We start from the raw sequence: 24022 nt of genomic DNA on the forward strand, positions 1-24022 counted from the left end.
TCGATGTGAGGCTAACACTAGCCTGACTGATCGCTAAGGACCCAGATGATACAGCCCAGACGCACAGGGTTAGGCGGCCCATCAATGGGTGGATGGCGTTCACAATTAATATAAGAGTCGTCACTCAAACTTAAGTGTGAAACGGTCGTGACGTCATTACGGTTTGAAATGCTAGGCTCATAGCCTTCTTGGTTGCTCATTGGTCACTATGGGGAGGCTTGTTACCCCAATGTAGGCCGACAGCTCGGACACGGTGTCTCATACCACCATGTCTGGCTCATGAGTCTTGTGGATCATACTACTAACGATTAGAAATAGACTCATTCAATAGTAACGTGGGTATTCTAGGTTCTATTTAATATTATTGCAAACCGCAATTTCCAAGCGATCAGTCGACTTTCAAACTAGTTTGGTCGACCTGGGGCACTTCGGCTTGACCGACATTGGTACAAGTGTCCTGCATAGTCTAGCTACTGTCGGTCGTCCGAGTTTAACCCGGGTTGATCGAATAAGCCAACAACGGGCGGTTTAAACCGGACCACTCCTTAGTTCAGGCGGTTAGCCAACGTTCTCGAGGTGGGAGGTAACCAAGTATGGCTACAATTTAGCAATTATAACGTTGTTCTAGCATAGTATTGACTTCACATCCACATAGGCATTTTATCAAACACGTGAGTACTAATAGGTCTACACATCCATGAAAATATCGCAGTTAGCACATGAGCAGCATTTAACATCACACTTCTACCTAGGCATTCCGTCGAGCTTGTAATCAGCAGTAAAAACATAAATCAGGTCAATCAGGCATTTTATCGAACATGTACACATCAATAAACCATTTTAACAAACAACTTGCAATTAATCTTAAGGCGGAAATGCATAATGAATTGACGAAAATTGCTTGCCACACACAATCATTAACTGGACCCTCAGGGGTCGATAAAAGGCAACCTAGGGTTAATGGTCCGTACCTTTGTGGCAAGTCTCCCGATTTGGCATTTTCAGGGATAGGGTTTGGCGGAAAGCGTCGGAATCTATCCAAAACACGGAGCTTATAAGGGATATGGGAAAGGAAATCCCAATTGCTTTAAGGCTTGGGCCAAGGGTCGAATCTCACCTTTTGTTATTCGAGAGAATCCGAAAGAGGTCTTGGTTGCTGCACGGATTCCTCTTGAAGGAGAGGAGAGCAACTTCTCTTGATCAGCTCTTCCCTTGCACTCTTTTCCCCTCTTGTTTCCTTGCTTCTCTCCCCCACAATTTCCTAGGTCAAACAATCAAATTTGTGTAAGGGGAGAGGGGTAAATACGGTATTTATAGTGCCATATTAGGTGCAAATAGCCCCAATGGCACTTGGTCCCTCATACTAACCCTATGGGATGTAGTTTAGGCTAGTAGGGTCCCATAAGGGGGCATACAAGGTAATCTGTGCCCTCAGGTAGGTGTCCTAGTAGTGGATGAGCGATACAATTTTGCCGCCCGATGATCGGGTGCATCGATGGACTTGGAAGGCCTCAACCCCGATTGACAGTGACCGATCGTCAATCGGGTCCTAATTTGTACAAATCTGGACAAGACAACAACTTTATTGGGTGCCTCTAGTTTGGCCGACATTCAACGGTTTGAACGTCATGACTTTACGATCGAATGAGGGTGCTGGCTTTTCTCAAATTTTATGTTATTGCCTTGCTAATTTGCACTCCTCATGCGCTTAGCCTGCGGGACTAAGTTGAGCAACTTCTGGGCATCGTCTTGACCCAACACCCGCGATGGGCATCAAGCCCGCCAAGGTGGATGTCTTCCTAGAATTTCAGGCCCCGTGGGCCGTTAACACGCGATCCATTACCAAAACGGTGAATCGAGCCATCCCTAGGAGGATTTGGTCCTTGGTGCCAATTTCAGGCCCTGGCTGGCATTTGGGGTTAGCCACGCTCGCGGCCTTACTCGCTCATGATTTAGCGGGGGCAGTCATTAGATCCCAAGTGTCCTAAGCCCGCGAATCCCAACAGGTCGGTCAAATTTAATTTGACTAGTACGGAATTTTCCCGGACTTTACAAATGGATTTAATTTTTTTTAGGTCATTGGTTTTTTCTACAAGTTCACGAAAATTAATATTCTTTTGATGAATAGTCTGCCAATGGTAATATAATTTAGCCCTAAAAGAAGATAAGGAAACAAAAGTGTGAAGGTGGTTATTTACGTTTGATCTTTGTAATATATTATTTATTGATACAAGCTTTTGATTTTGACAACCTATTTCTTATGCCGTACAGGGTGAACTCGTTAAGGTCTTCGCCAATGAGCAAAGAAAAATAACTTGTGGTGAGCTGCCAAATTTAATATTGGTGTAATTGTTGTATTTGAGATTAAGCTATTTACTTGCTTTGTGTCATATGCATGGCTTTCCTTTGTCTTTGGTAGCCAAGATGGATAGCCTTACCACTTTGTTATTGAAATGTCAATGCTGTGAACAATGCATGCTGTTGCATTTTATTGTAATATCTCCTCTTTCACAAGCATTATGCTTCAATACTGCTGTCTTACTACAGTTCCTCAATCAAGTGTAAAAGTTGTTCTACTGTCCTAGGCGTAAGTTCTTGATGTGAAGTCTTAACCAAAACCAGGAGCGGCAACTGGTTTGATCTTCGAAGAAAAAGCAGGATGATGGTTTGACTTAGCTTGGATTGGCCTATTTGAGGCAATCCAAGAGCTTCGAGTAGCTTCTGATTGCAAGAATGGAATAAAATGCAACAAAAAGCAATAGAAATTAAGCTTTTTAGGGTGGAGAAATTAAACAAGTAGAAAATAGTTTAATGTATTCTTGACCCCTATAAGAACTAAATTACCAATGTTCTGAAAATTGATAATGAGCACACTGACGTGAATGGTAATTGTTTTATGTTCTCTTCTGAAGTCTCCCACTTCCACATTGCTACTTCTGACTTTTTCATTCAATCTTTGGTTGGCTATACCTTAGAAAGTTGGGCTTCAAATTGCTTCCTAATCTTGATTATTACTTAAGAAAATAACTCAACCATTTCTACAATTTTCTATTTGTTTCTTGTGAACTAAGAAATACAACTCAAAACGACTGTTGGCTAATCCACTACCGTTATCCTAGCCCAACTTAAACAAACAAAGTATTATTAAAACACAAACTAACCCGCATACCAACCAAAGCTTCATTGTTTGACCATGACGTGGATGGTAATTGTTTTACGTTCTCTTCTCAAGTCTCCCAGTTCCACATTGCTACTTTTGACTTCTTTGCTCAAGTCTTTGGTTGGCTAGACCTTAGAAAGTTGGGCTTCAAATTAGTTCATAATCTCACTTATTACTTAAGAAAATGACTCTTTACCAACCTCCAACTATCTCTTCAATTTTCTAGTTGTTTCTTGGGAACTAAGAAATACAACTTAAAACGACGTTGATTAATCAACTATCCTTATCCTGGCACAACTTAAAACAAAAGTATTATTGAAGCACAAACTAACCCAGATAGCAAGCAATGCTTCATAGTTTGACCATGTTTACCAAAAGAGACCCAACTGAGACCATGTCAGTCCGCCAACCACTAATGCCTCGCAACGCCAACCACTAACCGTCAAGTTTGAGTTTCTAAACGTAAGCCTGAGGTGGAAAGGAAGTCTTGGCCTTCATGATCCTTTCTTTGAAGCCAATACCTACTTTCCAGGCTTATGGAAGCCATTGTTAGATGGCCCTTTAAATTCTTGTCTGACGGAAGCTGGACTAAGAACAAAGGAAAGGATTCTTCAATGGACTTCCATGAAGAAAATTTGTTAGAAATTCCATGATTTCTATTTTTCCACAATCCTCATATTATGCGAAGGTACCATTGGACTTCCACAATCTTTCCACAATCCTCATATTGTGCCAAGGTACCATTGGACTTCCATGAAGAAAAATTGTTGAAAATACCATGATTTCTATTTTTCCACAATCCTCATATTATGTGAAGGTACCATTCTCCAAATTATGATACCTACGGTCGCTGAGGGTCTGTTTTACCACCATTTTTGTTAAAACCCCCAAAGAGACACATTGAACCCAACTTATCTCCAAGAGATCAAAGAAGTTCCACTCATCATTTCCCAACTTACAAATGGATGAAAATGTGATCACTGATCAACCATTTCATCTTCCTTCCATAAATGGAAGCAGGTGATTGGAAAAGCTTTGTTTTTTTTTTTTTTTTTTTTTTTTTGTGCACAAATTTTTGGTAGTTAAGATTTTATTAGTGGTATCTGTCCAAGCAATGTCTCCCCGCTCTCGGAGGTGATTCCCCCATGCCCTTTTTCATGGAGGATGCTCTTTGGTGCTAGAAGTGATCGCACAAAAAATGACATTGAGGAGAAATTGCAAGGTGCCCATCCAAATCTTGCAATCCTCATTCATATATGTACCTCCCTTAGAATGCCCATAAGCTCTTTGAATCTCTTGATCTACTCATCCTTTAGAATGCCTATAAGCTCTAAATTCTGAGGAAACATTACATTCTAGATAATGGTGATCCCAATATATTCATCTCAATCACCTTGGCCTCTTTATGCGTGGATATGCAGTGGAGAGGCGGAAAGGAGGAGGCATGCGTTGCTTCTCCAACCCATAGTTCTTCCCACAAACACACTACATCATCCAATCTGACCTAGAAACAGAGACTGTTGTCGCGAGTCTTAGTATCCACCTTGCGTGAGACACCCCTACCTGTTTGCTGTATGAGTGTTGGCCATTGTTGGATTATCAATTTGGGGGTCATTGGCCAACCGAATTGCTGTTTGAGAAATATCTGGCCAATGTTTATGGTTATATGAAGCCACGTGTATGGATTATATAGATGATTACTTCTTCTTCTTCTTCTTCTTCTTCTTCTTCTTCTTCTTTTTGAATAAGGATCAAAATTTTCTTAAAGAAAAAATGGAGATTATATGGATTATTATTTTATTGGAGAATTTTGATAAACATGCAATTGAGTGGAAGTCCTCTTCTTACTAGTTCATGCAATGGGAATTAATTTTTAGGAGTGAGATGCTTCTAATATCTAGAGGTGAGACAGACTCTTCTAGATGTCCTTGCCTGTGATGTGATTCTCCAAGTATATGTCCTTTCTATATGTTTATGCCTTCATTCTTTTATTTCCTGGGTTTCCATCCCACATATGGTATTGACGCATTGTTGAAGAGATTAAGGAGTTTGAAGTGAGTATTTGATCTGTTGTAAGTGTTGGAAACTTGAAACCGTGGACACAGGTGTGTATATGAACCATTCTAATGCTGAGATAGGTCTCGACTGTTCCATTCTTCCTTTCTCCATTACCATCATATCGTGATCTTCCGCAACTTGTTGATAGCTCCCAGAACTCCCTGAGAACCAGTTGTGGCTTCAATATGTGTATTTATTGTATCGGAATTTCTTAACACGGCTATGGTTGTTTTAGATGTGAGCATCGTTTGAAGTATCCCTGATATTATCAAAATATCCCCAATATTATCCATATCTCTTGCTTGGCGATACCGATAACATTGGTAATATCAGAAATTCCATGTATCGACAATGTATTGCCAATATTTTCGACTATGTAAATTTCAGGTGTCACTTGCATTTCCAATGTATCAATATCGCCAATATTTTTTACTGTGTAAATTCCTGATGTTGCTTGTATCGCTAGTGGATCGACAACATTACGATAATATCGCCAAAAATTTATTATAAACAAAATTTTTTTTTTTAAAAAAAAATCCATTTCAAATTTTTTTATGGGCTCCTGATTGTATGCAGTGTTCAATTTGTTGATGATAATATTGATAATATCGTGAAATCAAGACCACAATCTTTTTTTTCCTTTCCATTTGTCAGCATTTTCTCGGCGAAATATCGTACGTCGTCAATATTATGACATATCGATTGATGGATAGATGGGATGGTTGGACTGATTTCTTATGACAACGCATGCTTTTAGGCCCCCATTAAATGGAAACTTATTATGTATGCGTTCTTTTTGCAATTTTTTAATTCCTAAATATTCAAATATGTGTATTTTAGCATCTTTTGAAGTTCCACTGAAAAATTTCATCGTTTTCTCCACATTTCCGGTTATCAACGATATCGATATTATTTCCGTATCCCTAGCTAGCAAAACTTGTAGCGATACCGATTCTTTAAACACTGGCTGTGAGAAAAATAATTCATGATTTTTGTGATTTCCTAGAATATTCAAAAGTCATGAAATGGTACTTGTGTAGATAATATTTGAAATTTCACTAAGATTAGAAGTTCCAGAATCATGAATTATTTTTCTCTGCTCCTGATGTGTCCGTGATCCCAATGCAGCATAGAGACTACAGATTTTTTGTTAAAACATGAGTTTTCCACTGCAATTCACAGTTCTTCGATTGTGTTTCGATACTCATATCTTTGAGACTATGAAGCATGCATCACAGACCTGTAGTTGATGAATTCTGATATTCTGTGTGTTTTTGTGTCATCTCATTTTAAGTAGTTTGGAACAGCTTGTAATTTTTATTTTTCCTGATCACAGATCCCGTTATGCAAGAGGAGATAGAGAAAACTCTTTTCGTTGGTCATACATCATTTGAAGTTTCATTATCGGTAGGTTTGTTGCTTCATTTCTTTAATTACTTGGACGAAGGTTTCATACTGAAGTGGTTTCTGGATGGAATTCCACTTTCCTTTAAAATATTGCTGTTAACTATTTCAATTTCCAATATTTACAGGCAGGATGTTTAGGTATCTGGGAACCTGCTATTTTGGCCATTAAAAGGGAAGGGTACAGCATCAAGTGCAATGGACCACGTGGTGTTGTTATCACAGAAAAGTTTTCACCAAGCACAGTTGTATGGTTTTCTATCCTCTTTTTTTTTTTCTTTCTTTCTTTCTGAGAGGCAATAATTTATAAGAGCGGCTAAAGCCAAAAAGAGTACAATGTACATGAAAGAAAAAGGAAAAAAACAACAACAACAAAATTAGAAACTATCCTACAGCTTTAAAAGCATTTGTCCATTCCGATGCATTCGCTTTAGCCCTATTGAATACATCCACTACCTGATTGCGTCAAGTTTGAAAGCACCTATTGTCTCTCCTCCCAAATAGCCCAAATTCCAGCCAACAAAGATATCTTCTATTTTGCCTTCCCTTACCGATACCTCCCCCATGCCATGCCTGGAAAAAACTTTCGATAGATACTGACATGGCCCAAGATATTCCAAATACTTCAAAAAACTTTCCCCATACTTCTCTAGCAAAGGGACCATAAAGAAAAAGATGGTCCACTGACTCTTCATTTTGCATTCACATCAAACATACATTCGGCAATACCATCTTTCCCTTACGAAGAGTATCAACCACCAGCACCTTATTCCTTCCCACAAGCCATTGCAAGGCCACCACCTTATGAGGAGCACTATAATGCCACCAAAAAGTTGTATGTCTAATTTACCTCTCTGATGAAGACCCAAAAATGAAATTATAAAATGATTTGATTGAGGATTTCCTAGATTGTTCTCTAATCCACACCATAGAATTTCGCTCTCTCGCCACTGACGTTATCTTTTGAAGTATTCTCAACAATTTAATCATCTCTTCTACTTCATCTTCCAACAAATTCCTTCTGCATAGAGGAGCCCAAATCACCTTATTTCTTTTGATTGAGTAACAACGAGCAACCAAGATATTCAAATCTATCGATGTTCTAGCCAAACTAGGGAAAACTTCTAGAATATGCTTATCTCCCATCCAAACATCTTCCAAAAAATGAATGCTTCTTCCATCCTCCAAAGAAAAGCCAATCCCTTTCGTGAACTTCCCTCCTAATCTTACCATTGCTTTCCAAACCCCTTGATGCTTTGTATAGAGAAGACGCCCTAATCCATCTTTCTCCTTCCTCTAATCCATATTTCTTTACTATGACTTGTTTCCATAAATGACCTTTCTCTCCACGAAGCTGCCAGAGCCATTTCCCCAATAGCGCAAAGTTCATCAATTTCTTCAAACTTTTTATGCTAGCTCCCCCCTCTTGAAATGGTTGGCATACCTCTCATTTCATTAAATGATATTTATGCTGCTCTTCAGCTCCTCACCGTAGGAATTCTCTCCTCATTTTATTCAAACGATCGAAAACCAACTTTGGGCACCTGCATAAAGACATAAAAATAGATTGGAAGATTAGATATAATCGCCTTTATCAATGCCAATCTTCTTCTTAAGGACATGTCTTCTTTTCTAACTTGATAACTTCCTTTCAAACCTTTCTACTACCTCATCCCACAAGTATTTAGCCAGTTTACGTATGCGTAATGGTAAACCTAAATAGGTCTAAGGAAATGAGCCTGATGAAATGAGCCTGATTGACAGCCAAAGATTCTAACATATTTGCCCACCTTCGCCTTAGACAATTGTATCCCAACAATTTCGGTTTACTTATGTTCATCCTCATACCTAAAACTGCCTCAAAACAAGTTACTGTCTTCCTTAAATTATCCACCTTTTTGGCATCCGCATCATAAAATAGAATCGTATCAACCGCATACTGTAAATGTGGCACTTGAAAATTTGACTTATGCACCCTAAAACCTTCTATAAGTTCTATTTCCACCCCTCTATGTAACATAAGACTTAAAAGCCTCTATCACTGCTACAAATAGATACGAAGATAACCGGTTCCCTTGTCTCAAACCCTTTCATGCTGAGAAATAGCCTTTTGGAGATCCATTCACCAAAACTGAAAATTTAGCCGACTCGACATAGATGTGGATCCACGTTCTCCAATTCTAACCAAAGTCTCAGTCCATCTAATCATATGCCTTTTCCATGTCCAATTTACAAACAACCCCTTTTATCTCTTCCGTATGCCGAGATTCGATAACTTCATGCATGATCAATGCACTATCCACCATTGGCCTCAAAAGCACCTCATGACTTGGAAACTACATATAATACTTCTTGAAACCTTGAAGCCATTATCTTCATTAATATTTTATACGGACTACCAAGGAGACTGATTGGTTTAAAGTCTCACAAACTCTCTGCTGCTCCTGTTTTTGGAACCAAAGCAATGAACGTAGCACTCAATTCAACTGCTATTTTACGTGTATCATGAAACTCATTTATAAAGGCAATTAGATCTTTTTGAATCATTTCCCAAAATTCCTGAAAGAAAGCTATAGGGTAGCCATCTGGACCTGGAGCCTTATCCTTTCTTAAGTCATCAACTGCCTGCTTGATTTCCTCTTCCGAAAATGGCTTCTGCAAACCTTTTTCCTTCACGCTTGGAATTGCATCAAAGAAAAGATTATCTAATTTTAGTCTAAACCCACTCTTCTCCATAAAGATGATCTTGATAAAATTCCACTATTGCACCGCACACCTTGGTTTTTCACTCTACCTCCACTCCCTCCACTTCTACACTTTTGATTTTGTAAACTCCTGCCCAAGCATTAGCCATTGCATGGAATCTGTCCCTTTCCTCGAGCCAAATTGCTATGGACCTCCGCCTCCATTTAATTTCATCATCCCTTAGTATTGCATTATATTTAGCCTTATAAACCTCATGCCATGCCATCTCCACATCTTGTAATTCTTCTCCCTCCTCTTTGATGTCCATAGCTTGAATTCCCTGTAACAATGCAAAAATATTCACTTCTTGAACACCAAGAAACGCTTTCTTCCACACAATATTTATTTATTTATTTATTTTTATTTTTTATTTTTTTATTTTTTTATTTTTTTGGTTTTAAGACCACGCAACTTTTGAAATTTAGAGAAACTTGCATAGCCTTGTACCTTGAGTGATGCCCACCAATTTTTAATCATATCCTTGAAACCTTCAACCACAAACCATATGCCAATTCGAACCTAAATGAACGCGGCCCCCAATTTTCTTTATCCACCTAAAAAGTCTTGGACAATTATTAGACACCAGTCTAGGGAGACCCCTTTGATGCACTAGTTGAAATTTCTTGCCCCATTCCAGAGACATAAAAATCAATCGAACTTAGACTTCGCTACCTTTTCTTGGCCATTTGTCCAGGTACTTAACCTCTCTCCCATAGGAAGATCTATCGTCTCATTTTTCACAATCCAATTTGAAAAATTCTTCACGCTTTGAGTAAGTCAACCCCCATTAGACTTCTCAAACCTGAACATGACAATATTAAAATCCTCATCCACACACCATGGCAATTGCCACTTCTTACAAAAAACATCCAATTCCTCCCAGAATTGATTTCGTTGAGACGGTCTATTAGGACCATACACTGATGTAAAAACTTATTTGAAACTAGTTGCCACTTAATAAAATTGACATGATCTTCATGAGATATATTTTCTACCTCTTCTCTCCCTCTCATCACTCTTCGGCGATGTTTTAGCCTTGTAGTTAATTTCCGAAGTTCAGGCTCCTTAATTCCCTCTTGCCTTGTACTGGTTTCAACATCTATCCCCACTGTGTCTCCTTCGGTATTTGCCACCCTCTTTCCTCCACAATTTGAAACAACGCTATATAATCCTCTTCCATGTCCCCAAAGGATAACCCCAGAAGTCGGTCCACACAATCTAGTACATCTTTAACCCAAATCTCCCATATTCCATTGAAAATTTCCTACCTTGCCCATTGACCACCATCACAGAATTTTTTGGAATTGACCTTAAGGAGTTTTGATTCTCATCATCTGATTCTTTGAATTCGAGAGCTACAGCTGCTGCTTGAATGACATTCTCCTGCAATCTCCAATCTTTCGCTCTCTGATATTGCATTTTCTTCTGCTCCTTCAAACAGTAGCTGTCCCACACATGTACATTTTTCTGCTTCTCCCTGATATATGATTACTGTTCTCCCATCTGAAATCGTTGCTTCAAAGGCTAGGAGATCATCTTCCTGGCAATAGACCTCAATTGATTCTGCATTAGCAACTAAAACGAACCCACCTTTTTCTTTCAGCAAGCCTTGTGCCTCATCACTATCCTTTCCATTTAAGCTTTGCAGCATTATGAAACTCCAGACTGATTGCAAAACTGGCATTTAACTGAGTCCCAGTCGCACACATGTGAAGGACTTCTATTTCCTTCACACATGATAAAATAAATGCCTCTTCTGCATGTGAGTTCTCTCCCACCCCACGCGATTGCCTCTCCACTTGTATTGAGAGAGGAATTTCCACATGGCAATCCCACAATCACTCTCTCCACCAGCCCCAGCCACACGTCGCATTTCTCCTGAGAGCCATTAATGACGCTGTCGTCAGCAGCCCCTCAAGACACCCCCTCGCCCCTCCACCCGCCATGTCGGGGTGTACATCGAGTCATGCTGGCCTCAGCTTGACTCGGCTCGAACACTGGTTTGCCTCAGCTCGGCTCGGTCCTCGAGCCTGACTGGCCAGCTAGGCTCGGTTCGTTCAGCAGCTCGGGCCGAGTTCGCCATTGAGGCATTTCCACAAACACCTGAACTGCAACTTCAAAACCCCACTGTTTTACAAACAGAGGCAATGTTTTTACAGGTATTTTCTCAAACACCTTCTAAGTAACATAAAAAAGAAAAAAAGAAAGAGAAAAAAGGTATTAGTTTCATGTGCAAACCTTCCTTGCCACCAGCCACATTTCGTTGAGTCATTTTATCAAACAGTTGGTGAGCAACATCAATGGCAAAGTAACTGAGTCACCGAACTGGTTCGATTCGAGCTGGATTCGATTTGAGTCGAGTCGAGCTGGGGCCTGCTCGAACTCATTTTCGAGCCCAAAAAATCAGCTCGACTCGGCTCGAACTCAGCTTTGAACCGAGTTGAATCGAGCTTTTCCAAGTCAAGTCGAGCAAGCTAACCGAGCTAGCTCGGTTCGTGTACACCCCTACCGCCATGTACCCCCTCCCTCTGCCCGTTGTTAGCAGATGCTGACCTCACCTCCCTGACTTCACCACCCCCGTTTCCATGCGTCATCTCCTCAATCACTCTTGCCCCACCAAACCCCACCGGACCAATCCTCTGCTTCCACGTCCCTTTGTCATGATCCCGTGTTTCGCAGTAACGCCCATACTGTACTCCTGCTTCGGCGCTTGAGGCTGCCATTGGCATCGCTTCAAAGGAGCTCCCCGTCTTCCCGTAATGAATATGTTCATGGCAAAATTCCTGATTTTCTTCCTCAAAACCTATTTCTGCCTCCTTCCCCACTCTGATCAAGATCTGATCTTCAGCAACCCCTACTGCAATGGTTTCCGGCACTGGATCCTGTTTCTTTCGTCTGATGCAGATGCAAGCGTATCGCAACATCTCGCACTCTTCAGACAGAGGATCAATCCCCACCACCTTCCAAGGCAAGAACCCACCACTTCAAACACTTCACTAATCCAGAGCTCTAAAGGGAGCTCCACATATCTGATACCAAGACTCATCCCAGCCAAACACTTACCATTCCTCCCATGTCGACACCTCCCGGATCGTATCATCTTTGAATAGATTACAAGCCATCAGGAATTTGTCAATATCTACCTGCGAATGCATTGAAACCCACACTTTTGAATCAGACATTAGCTTTATCATGTTGTCTTCTCCGTCCACATTCCAATTCTGCAAAAGCCAATCTTCAACCTCTCTCCCCAATGTTCTGGGCCTGACAGATACAATGAAACTCCATTGAAAGGATTCCCATGCCTTTTACACCACCTGCACTGCCGGAACATCCTTTGTATCCACTCTCCACCTTTTTCTTTCAATTGGTGTGCAGGAACTTTGTTACTGCCCCTGTTCTCCTTCTTCGGTCCTCCTCCCTTACCGCTGGCTTCTCATTGTGTTTACCCTTGTTTATCTCATCTGGGCCATACCTAGCAACATTAACCCTAAGTACTCTCCCTCGGACATGAACTCCATTGATGGCTTCAACAGCTTCTTCCATCTCTTCCCTCATCCAAACAAAAGAAAATCCCCATGCTTCCATCGTCCCTTTCTTTTTTGGTATTATGATTTCTGTAACCTCCCCATAATCCCAAGAGATCTCCCCAAGGTTCAGATGGTTCCAGTCTGTAGAGAAATTTTCGACAAAAACTGTCGGGCATTCCTGCAATTTCTTTATTCCCTGGCCATGCTGATAACACACCTTCCGATTTTTCTTGTGGGTTGTTCCACTCTCTCATTTCCTTAGCCCCCCTGAAAAATCCATCTTTAGACAGGAGTCCTCTTCATCTCTGATGTCTCGACCAGAAGACAGGATTTCTTTCCCTCTTTCTGCTCTCCTGCTATCTTCGATTTTCTTCCTCTGATTCCAAAGAGATTTGTCTGAACTCCCACCATACACATAACCTTCACTATGATCTGCTTGTAGAGCAACTTACAATAACTTCCCTGCAATCAACCCCATGACAGTGCTGAAGAAGATCCTCGAGAGAAACTGCTCCTTCCTTGAAGATCCATTCTCGTCACCTACCATCACGCCAGCTCTGATTTCTCGTCGCCCATCATGCACCATCCTAGATATTTAACCTTCATGAGGAGGAGAAGAAACCCTTACCATTTTTAATAATAGTTTTGTTGTTCATCAAGAATTATGGTTTTCTATCTGTTTTATAGTTTTTGAAAAGATATGGTTGTGAAAGACAGCTTTTAAGAAGACACAAATCAAGGTCAGGAGGGAATGTAGATAATGCCTGGAAGTACCTATAAATTGACATGTGGTTGAGTACGTTGGTGGCGTGTCTTTCTTTTGAACTTACAGAGCATTTGGGTGGCACATAAATCAAAATTTGAGTTAATGGGTTATGAATTTTCTGCCCATTTGCCTCAAAATAAAAATTTTCTTCTTCTCAACACAAACAAAATATTAATTTGCAAAAAGAAATTTACATGCCTCCAGGTACTTCTGAATGTGCCCCAAAGGAAGCTGATAAGTCTGATCTCCAATCTGGACAATTGGATGGGCCTGATCTGTATTCTGAACCCTTGGATGTGCCTGATCTGAAATCCGCACTCTTAAATGGGACTACTAATTACACAATCTGCTATTAGTTGGATCACTCTGCTTCAATTGGATGATCAGATGGCTTGGATCCATCAGGCCCATTCATTATAGGACCTACTGAATGAATGGTTCTGATCTCGTTTTGTGTATGGCATGTGCATGGTATTGACATGGAGAGATGTTACTTGTCATGGCTCCAGCGGCATGGGATCAGCTGCCATTTTGCCATATTTTACTGATATTGTGATTACTGCTTAGTTTTTGTCTATTACTTGAGGCTGAAACGTTGTCACAATGTTTACAAGTGCCTTGGCTTATTTTCAAAGTAGATTTATACTTTATACTAGCATCTAAAATTTTATTTCTGCAGGTTACAATCCCATATGGACAAACTACGGAATTTTCAATAGTCAGTTCTGGTGGACCTGACTATGCTCTACGTACTGCTGGGAGTAGCTCGTAAGTGCCATATGACCTCACCACTAGAATAACTTTTGGGTTCATGTATTTAACTAACATTCTGGGTATCATAGTTATTGCACAAACTGTTTTCGTATGCTTTTTTTTTCCCTCAAGCGACATATAACCATGCAAGGTCACACTTGTTACTAATATTCTGGATGTTTTTGTCATAGTAGTAAATGGAACTTTAAACCTCTAATGATGCATGCTCGGATGCGACTGTCATTGTTGATCACGATATGTTTCTGGAAAAAAGTGCTGATTTAGCTAAGTCTGTAGTTCTCATAACTAAAGATGGAGCTTCTATTGCAATGGTTCGTCAATGGTTCCTGCACAGTAGTACCGGTGTTCAGTTTGGATTGTCGGACTTTAAACCTCTAGGGTATAATGCCCTCTGGGTCAGGTGGGGGGCCAGTATTCACCTAGAGAAAGTCCCGACGGAGAAGCTTCTGTCTGCTTTGAGTCCAGTGATCAAAATATTGCCTTGGGAAGAGTTTTCCATATTTGGTAAAGAAAACCTATGGGTCCTCATTTGGGACATTCCCTTGGAATGTTGGTATGATGAGTTCTTAATCGTTGCTGCCTCATCCTTGGGTTTTTTGCTGGAAATGGACTCGAAGAAGAAACTCGGATCCGAATTGGGAGTTATCAGAGCTAGAATCAGGAGGAAGAAAGGTTTCCCTTTGCCGGAAGCAGTTAAGATTAGGGTCGATAAGTGTACTATTCTTCTCCCGGTTCAGCAAGAAATTCCAGGGGCTATCCATCCTCATTGGGGCGAAATTTGGAGTTACAGGCAATCGGTGAGGCAGTCCCCGGCGGAGGAGACGGTCGTTGAAGAAGGAGCTCTTCAGCCTTTCTCCCACGGACTACTGGACGTACACGAGGCGGGAACGGGACCGCTGGCCCATCAATGTCCCTTCAGTAGCAGCAGGAGGGAGACAGGTGGCAGTTTCTCAGCCGTTTTAGATCCTCTGTTGGCAGAAGATATTTTGAGCGTCGCAGTCAAGGGATCCTCCACGATGGAGATGAAGACACGTGGATCTACTCCTTCTAAATCTCGGAAACTGTTCCCGCCTTCGCTCGAGTTATCTCCGGAGAAGACACGTATGCACAGCCCCTCCATCAGCTTTAATGAGGGAGGTATGCCAGCCGTTCCTACGCATGACATGCCTGCCTTAGGCTCAATCCCTATCCTAGCTGCACACGTGGAGGACTATGCGTCTCGTCCAGGGCCATTGACAGTCCTCGACCTCGGGTCTATTGTATCGGGTCTGGGTTCGATCCGTTTTAACCTATCTCCTAGCAGATGGGACCCGATTCAAATTTCAGATGCCTTACCAGCTAACCCAACCTTATACCAGATTCCTGCCCTTTCCTCCCTCCCTACCATTCAGGCCCCCCCCTACAGAGAAAATGGGAGAGGTTCCTTCAGACGGGGACGATACCGAAAGTTTGTTCTCTGATACTCATCAGACTACTCCAGTATCTGAACCCAACTCCTCTTATTCAAATAGGGACTGGTCTGATTTGGGCCCTCTTACTCTGTTCCAGGAAGGTCCTCCTAGCGAAGTATTAGAAGCTGAACCTTGGCAAGTTTATCCTAACCACCCTATGCTGCAGTAGGAAAACAGCATCTCTTCCTCCCAGTCGATGATATATCCTGAGGGCAAAAGTCGAGACGAAGTTTTTGAAGAAATACAGGAGAAGAAATGGATCTGTGATGCGGTTGGACATGTTGGAAGGTCTCTGGGTTTGTCTTTTGGAAATAGGCCTGAAGATTATATTAGCCTATTTCAATTCATTGAAGATAGGGGCAGACCCCTTCCTCCTCCCAGAACCCCATCTACAGCAGTTAAGCGTTCGATCAACGGGGAACTTTATCGCCTTCAACCGACTCTGGAATTACCGTCCTCTTCGGTGGGTCATCGAGGGCGCAAGGGGGCACGAGGTAGCATGGTTCCTCAATTAATGTTATCTCCTGGAACGTTAGGGGGGTGGGATCCAAGCAAAAGAGAGGGTTGATCAAGGATTCCATCAGTGGAAAGAATTCGGATGTCGTTTGCCTTCAGGAAACCAAAGTCCCTTGTTTCTTTGATAGGCTGATGGTGTCGTTATGGAAAGCTAATGATATTCATCAGGTCACTATGGACGCTGCGGGGTCGTCGGGTGGTATTCTGATTGCCTGGAAATGCTCCAGATGGGCTTTGTTGTCCTCGGCTACGGGAAACTTCTCTGTCTCAGTCACGCTGCAAGATAAGTTATCTTCCTTTTCCTGTAGAATCATCACTGTTTATGGTCCTAATGAGGATGCCCTTAGGTCTTCCTTTTGGGATGAACTGACTTCGGCCCGTCAGTCTTTCCCAGGTCCGTGCTGCATTGTTGGAGATTTTAACGTTGTCTGTTTTCCGGAAGAACACTCGTCTCAGGAGAACTTCGACTGCCATGCACCAATTTTCTGACTGGATCCAAGCTCAGGAGTTGATTGATCTTCCTATGTCAGGCGCCTCATTCACGTGGTCTAATTGTCGTAGAAGCCCCATTCAGTCGCGGTTGGACAGATTTCTTATTTCCTCCGAATGGCTCGAGGCTTTCCCTGCGGTTCACCAGGTTGCGCTCCCTAGAACTACTTCCGATCATTGTCCGATCTTGCTATTTATGAAAGATCTCAACTGGGGCCCAAAATCTTTTACATTTAACCTGGCATGGCTCAGAGTTGAAGGATTCAAAGAAAAAATAGCGGAATGGTGGCACTCTTTTCAGGCTGAAGGCTATGCTGGTCATTGTCTAATGTGTAAGCTGAGATGCCTTAAAGAGAAAATTAAGGAATGGAAGGCGAATGAACTTAAGAACAGAGAGAAGGAAACTGTGTCCTTATTGGCTGAGCTGCAGCACATAGATGTGTCTTATAATGAAGAGGAGATCCCGCTTGAGTCTTTGTTCGGACGGATCCAGATCATCCAGACGTTGTCTAATAGATCCATGGAAGACGAAATTAATTGGAAGTCTAAGTCCAGAGTGAAGTGGTTGAAAGAAGGAGATAGAAATACCAAATATTTTCACAACATAGCAAACATGAGAGCTCGTAGTAAAGCTATCCGGGTTATTACGGTGGACGGCAAACAGATAAATGACAAAGAGGAGATAGAAATTTGTACGATCGACCATTTTAGCTCCATTCTCTCGGCTAATGGGTGGTCTCGTCCCCGCTTGGACGGTATTGCTTTTTCTGCCATCCAAAGGGCTGAGGCTGACTTATTGGAAGCCCCTTTTTCCGTCGACGAAACCAAAGCGGCGATTTCTGCTTTATCGGGAGAGAAATCTCCTGGCCCGGACGGGTTCACCATGTCTTTCGTTTAGGAATTCTGGGAAATCCTTCAAGATGATTTCATGGCTTTTCTCAACGAGTTTCACGAAAGGGGGATTCTATCGAAAAGTTTCGGTGCTACTTTCATAACTATGATTCCTAAAGTTCCCGGTGCCTCCTCGCTTTCAGACTTCAGGCCTATCAGCCTTATTGGTGGTCCTTATAAAATTCTGGCTAGAATCCTGTCTTCCCGCCTATCAGTAGTTATGGGAGGCCTTATTTCCTATCATCAAAATGCATTTATCAAAGGGAGACAAATTATTGATGGTGCGCTAATCGCTAACGAATGTTTGCACTCCTGTCATAGATCAGGTACGAAGACTCTCTTCTACAAATTGGATGTAGAAAAGGCATACGACCATGTCGACTAGGAATTCCTGCAATATATGCTCATTCGTATGGGCTTTGGGGTTAAATGGCGTAGATGGATTGGGTCTTGATTTCAGTCGGCACATTTTTCCATTCTTCTTAATGGGACTCCTAAAGGCTTCTTTCAAGGATCGCGAGGCTTACGCCAAGGTGATCCCCTCTCTCCCCTCCTGTTTCTTCTGATCTGTGAGGGGTTGTCGCAAATGATTATTAGTGGGCAGAATGCTGGGCTCTTCAATGGTATCTCAATCTCGGATGAGCTTCCCCCCATTTCCCACATTCAATTTGCAGATGATATGTTGATCATGATTGGGGCAGATGTAGAATCTGTTAACAATCTTCTCACGACCATAAGATGTTTTGAGGCAGTTTCAGGTATGAAAATCAATTTGTCCAAATCAAAACTTTATGGTGTTAATGTTTTGGACCAGGGGCTTTCAGTTTTAGCTGATAATTTGGGTTGCTCATCTGGTTCCTTCCCAACAACGTTTGTGGGTCTTCCCCTAGCGCTGGGTCCGCCCCCGATTGAGATGTGGGATAAAATAATTGCCAAAATTCATAAGAAACTAGCTACCTGGCAATGCCGCTATCTTTTGATTGGAGGTAGGATCACTCTCATTAAGGCAGCGCTGGCCAATCTCCTGCTCTACTTCATGTCCTTGTACAGATGTCCGACTGTGATTTTGAAACGCATCGATGTGCTTAGATGTAATTTCCTTTGGTGCGGTAAGGATATCCATGACAAATTTCATCTTATGGAATGGCCGAAAGTGTGCAGCCACTTTAAGAATGGGGGAGCAAATATCAAAAACCTCAAAATCATGAATTCTGCGATGTTGGGCAAGTGGGTTTGGCATCTGGGCAATGAACCTGAAGCTTTGTGGAATATCCTTGTCAAAGGTAAATATGGTCAGTCTCCAGGTGGATGGTGGACCAAGGACACTTCTAGATACAGGGCCTCTTACGTGTGGAAAGGTATTCATCGTCATAAATCAGCAGTTATTGCTAATATAGGCTTTGTTCCGGGTAATGGATCGTCTATCAGATTTTGGGAAGATCAGTGGCTTGGAGATTGTACCCTGAAAACTAAATTTCCGTCTATTTATCGTATAGCAGTGAACAAAGAGGGCTCGGTTGCAGCTCATTACTCTCAAGGGGGAACTACCAGGGTCTGGGAAATTAATTGTCATAGGAATCTTCAAGATCGTGAGGCTGATGAATACGTGCAACTGCTCCACTGTCTCTCTTCAGTGAATCTGGATCTATCTTCGCCTGATAAGCTGAAGTGGTTGCGTCACAGGTCCGGGAACTTTTCAGTTAAATCCTTATATTGGGTGCTGCCCCCCGCCCCTTCCATCTCAGTGCAAGCTTGCCCATTCATCTGGAAGTATCCAGATATTTGTTTTGGGTGGCTCGCAGCTACGAATAGGATCCTTACCATCGATAACCTCAGAAAACGTGGGATGCAGATCGTTAATATATGCCTCTGTTGTATGCGTAGTGAGGAGACTGTCGATCATCTCTTCGTTCATTGCCCTTTCATAACCCAGATTTGGTGGGACTTCTGGCCTAAATTTAATATTGTGGGGTGTAGCCCTTATTCAGTATCCTCCTTCTTAGCAGCTTGGCAGGGTTATAAGCTTGGTAAAGTGCAAACGAGAATATGGAGAATGGCAATCGTTGCAATTTGGTGGGCTGTTTGGAAGGAAAGGAATGATAGATGCTTCAATGACGTTCAGGCTACTGTGAAAGATGTGGGATCCTTTGCTAAAAAGTTCATGTTTGAATGGGTGTACAATATTTTGGGTCTTAAAGACTATGATCTAGCTTTTCAAGGTGCTTAGTTTGTTTTCTGTCTGCTATCTCAGCAGTCCTCTTTCTATTTTTTTCTTTTCTTCTTAATATATTCTCTTCGTTGCTTCTTTTTTTTTTTTTTTTTTTAAAGTAGTAAATGGAACTTTGCTAAGCCCATGCGCGTGTGTAAGGCAACTCATGCACATTCCACGTGTATGCTAGCATGGCATGTAGTTGTGAGATCCAATCCATTCATCCGATGGGTACCGTTATGTAGATGCTGTGGCCCAAGAACCAGGTCGGCTCATCAATTGGGTGACATGCAACAAATGTAAGACTGATAAAATTGGCTGAAGTGATTTTACATATCTAACTGTTCCTAACATTGCGGTCCACCTGCTGAATGGGCCTGAATTACTTTGGGGCGAGAACAGTTAGACTCGTCCGATGGGTGACTTGGATTTTGCACACGTCAGCCACACTGGCACATGTGGTGGCGTGTAGATGGTATTTCTTGTACACATACGTATGCTTGGCAAAGCTCTACCATTTTTATGTTTCTGTTCAAGTAGCAGTCATATAAAACTACACAGGAGATTATTTAGCAACCTCATCGAAGTATATTGTTTTGTCGAGGTTAGTCCGGCCCTACGCAAATTTTTTATTCTGCTAAGCTCTGGTCAGGCCCATTTACACTTGTTGTTTTGCTAGGTTTTTATGTCATAATTTGTCATAGCAACATCCATCCAAGGTTTTTTCAGGACTCAGAATCTGCCTCTGATGTTGTTATCTCTAATGTTGCTTTCTGTTTTTGATTGTACAGGACGAGAGATACCATTGTTCTTACAATGAGATTGTTTATCATGAGGGTATAATTTCTAACTGCACGCTATTCTTTTACAGTTAATAGGCAGAATGCTTTAGCACATTTAAATGGATTTGGTGCAAATTTTTACATTGTGTGCCTGCTTCCATTCAACAGAATATCGATGACTTCTCCTTCACTCTTTTTTTTGTTTTCTTTTTTTTTTTTGGGGGGGGGGTGGGGGGGGGGGGTGGGTCTCAATGCATTAGGAGAGTGATACACATTAGCTGGGATACTGAGCTGGGTGTATGACTTCCCCTTCCACAATCATTCAAACCTCTCTTTTCCCGTTGGATGCTTGAATTAGATGGTATACATTTTGTCCTTTGAAATGTCTTAGAGGGCAGAATGGTTGTAGAGGTGCTTAAACTTTGTCTTTCAGCCCTATTCTGGCTTTGCCTACATTCTAGTTATTTTCAAGCATTTCCAGTAGATCTGTTCAAGTGCATTGTGTTTTCTAAAGGCTGTTCTAACTGCATCGTGTTGATGCAGTTCAAAAATACCATAGTGCTGGATGTATGATGTTCACATGAGTCCTAATATGACGCTCTCTTTTTTTCTTTTCTTTTTTTCCTGCCCTTGTTAACACTCAAGGTTCATGTCATCCAAAAAATGACACTTGAATATTATACCAAATTGAATACGTGGAGAGAGCTCTCAAAGAAAAAAAATAAAACACACACACACACACACACAAATGGAGAGAGCATTTAGGAAATTCGGATATGCAAACAATGAAACAACACACATAGTAGGTTTTATTTAACAGCATTGACATAAAAACAGCCAGGCTGAGATTTCGTACAATGTTTTTTTTTTTTTTTTTTTATTACATATACAAGTTGATTGATGGGATGGAGGTGCTACCTTTGTAGCTTGCTTAGGTACTGCCCACTGTCTCTGTTCTAACAAAGAAAGAGTGGCTCCTGACCTTCCATGAATATGGTAGTGGAATTCTTGAAAGACAATTAGTAGGCTCGTTAATGGTTCCCACTTCATTGCTGTGGAGACCTTTACTCTTTAGGATTGAATGATAGGGTGCAGATATTGGAAGATCATACCATAACAAGGAAATTTAGGTAAGTGGACATATGGGGGTAATCAATCTTTATATGATTTGTGCTCCGACATCATAATGTGAAATTTTTATAAGCTGGCTTTGGATGTGCAACCTCAATAGTTGCAGCACAGAGCAAGTTTAAACACCAGAACCTCGATTTGGAATCACCATAAGCAATTAATTTCATCCACTGTGTATTCTTGTAGCAAAAGTCTCTTGTCAGTTGTAGAGAACCCATTGATGAAAATAGAAGTCGTCAAAATAAGTAATAAAACCATTGGACATACAAGGGAAGGACGACATTCGAATCAATATTAATATGGAGACTGAGCAAATAAAGGTATTTTTAATTAAGAAAATGGAGCGGATTGATGAAAATCCTTACTGACAAAAAAGGGAGAAAAAAGAAAAAGAAAAAAGGAGATCTGATAAAATAAACTAGAAAAGAGTCCGTGAGAAATGAATGCCTTCTTATTTTCGGTTTTCTTTTTGACAAGATAGTGATGCTGGAGGTGGATGAGAGGAATGAAGCAAGCTCTAAAACTTGGTGACTCGAGTTGGAACTTGGCGGTGTGAACTTGGCCAGAAATCCAACCGAGACTCTGAAACTTGGAACCAAGCTTAACTCAGTTCAGACTCGGCATGATTCATCAAGTCAGATTTACTCGACAGTCCGTGGCATGACTCTTAACTGAGTCACTTGTTGAGTTGATTTGTTCTTAATTAAAAACAAAACAAAAATGATAGCTAGGGGGACTCAAACTCACAACCCAAGTTTCTCAGGCCACACACCAACAGGTCAAGCAGTCTATCGATTTAACTTTCCTGTTTTTATACTTATAATGTTTTTAAGTGGCTATTATTTGTGCCATATTATACCTAGATTACTTATCGAGTCTTTGAGTTGAGTCAAATCGAGTCTTCTTTTCAACTTGACCCCACTGGATACAGAGTTTAGTCAAGTTTTTGAGTTATAGAACTGTGGTATAAATGAGTTCAGATGATAAATTGAGTGTCTGAAGAATAAATTTCATGGAAATATTTTAAATTCTATTCAACTTGGATGTATGCACGTGTGTTGGTGTCGTTGTGGAGGCTTTCAAAAGTCAGTTGCCTGCTGTACAAATATTTGTACTTAAATTGAATGTTGTAACTGTTTAATGTATAAATTCCTAAAATAACATACAAATCATAATATGTAAAATAAAAAATAAAAAAATTGAATGTTGTAACTTTTATGTAAAATTTGTAAAAAAAATTATAATTAGATAAATATTAGGTTTTCCTTTGACCTGTGTTTTGGAGTGTCAGACGTGCACACACATGTCAACAAAGCATAATAGAATAAAGTGCAATAAGTCTTTGTTACATAGTTTACATTCTATGGTATTCATATGTATCACGAAGCAAAGGGTTGAAACTGGACGCCCAGTACTCCAGTAGCAAACCTCTTTTTTGAAATCTTGAAGTGTCATCAGAAAGGTGCAAGTACATTTACAACAAGCATTTCTTTATTGCAGGCTGTTGAGAAGAGGAAAGGGAAGAAGAAGGGTCTTTTCTTCAACAAGTAGAGAAAGAGAGAGAGCATGCTTTTTTCGTGCTCAGAATGCGATGTTGTCTGTACAGTGAGTGTGTAATTATTGGAAAGTGAATGGTATCCACGAGTGTGTGATTACAGTTTTTAATCGAAAGCTTCAGTGGTTGTACTACAGTTGTAGGTGTAGTTGAAATTCTATTTTTGCTCTAATGAAAGAATAAGAATAGCTGTATTTGGGGCCCTTCATATGATGCATCTAGTTCCTTTTCTTAGTTTTGTGCAGGGGAAGAGAGCTTGTTTCCATCTAACACACTTGAACGAGTACCGACATCTCCCATCGGCGGGCCGGAATCCGTGTCCACTTTTTTTAAAAATTTTGAAAGTGGGTCAGAATCCATTTGAAATGTTCACAGGTATTGTACATGTTGCCCATTTGATTGAGAGATTTTGGACCAGAGCTTCCGGTTGAGGCCATTTCTTTTTGCATTTTTTGCTCCACTCTTTCCTTGCGAAAGTAACTGCACCCATGATGCTGAGGTTTGATTTGGCTTATGGTGTGTTGGTTCATTAACAGCCGGCCATGTGGTTGGCGAGTTCAG

The 24022-nt window shown here is 41.1% G+C and overlaps 1 protein-coding gene across 2 annotated transcripts in view; it reads left to right on the top strand.

Annotated features, from left to right (window-relative positions):
• Positions 1-23664, top strand: part of LOC131227232 (uncharacterized) — a 60458-nt gene extending 36794 nt beyond the window's left edge. For both annotated transcript variants that reach the window (XM_058222985.1, XM_058222986.1), the window contains 6 exons: positions 2272-2320; positions 6555-6625; positions 6751-6870; positions 14343-14431; positions 20785-20830; positions 23407-23664. In XM_058222985.1, the coding sequence (XP_058078968.1) occupies positions 2272-2320; positions 6555-6625; positions 6751-6870; positions 14343-14431; positions 20785-20830; positions 23407-23457 (426 nt within the window). In that variant the 3' untranslated portion in view covers positions 23458-23664. The remainder of the gene's footprint in view (positions 1-2271; positions 2321-6554; positions 6626-6750; positions 6871-14342; positions 14432-20784; positions 20831-23406) is intronic.
• The last annotated feature ends 358 nt before the right edge of the window (positions 23665-24022 follow it).

The sequence above is a fragment of the Magnolia sinica genome, chromosome 15 (genome assembly GCF_029962835.1).
Source record: "Magnolia sinica isolate HGM2019 chromosome 15, MsV1, whole genome shotgun sequence".
In the NCBI taxonomy this organism is placed as follows: domain Eukaryota; kingdom Viridiplantae; phylum Streptophyta; class Magnoliopsida; order Magnoliales; family Magnoliaceae; genus Magnolia; species Magnolia sinica.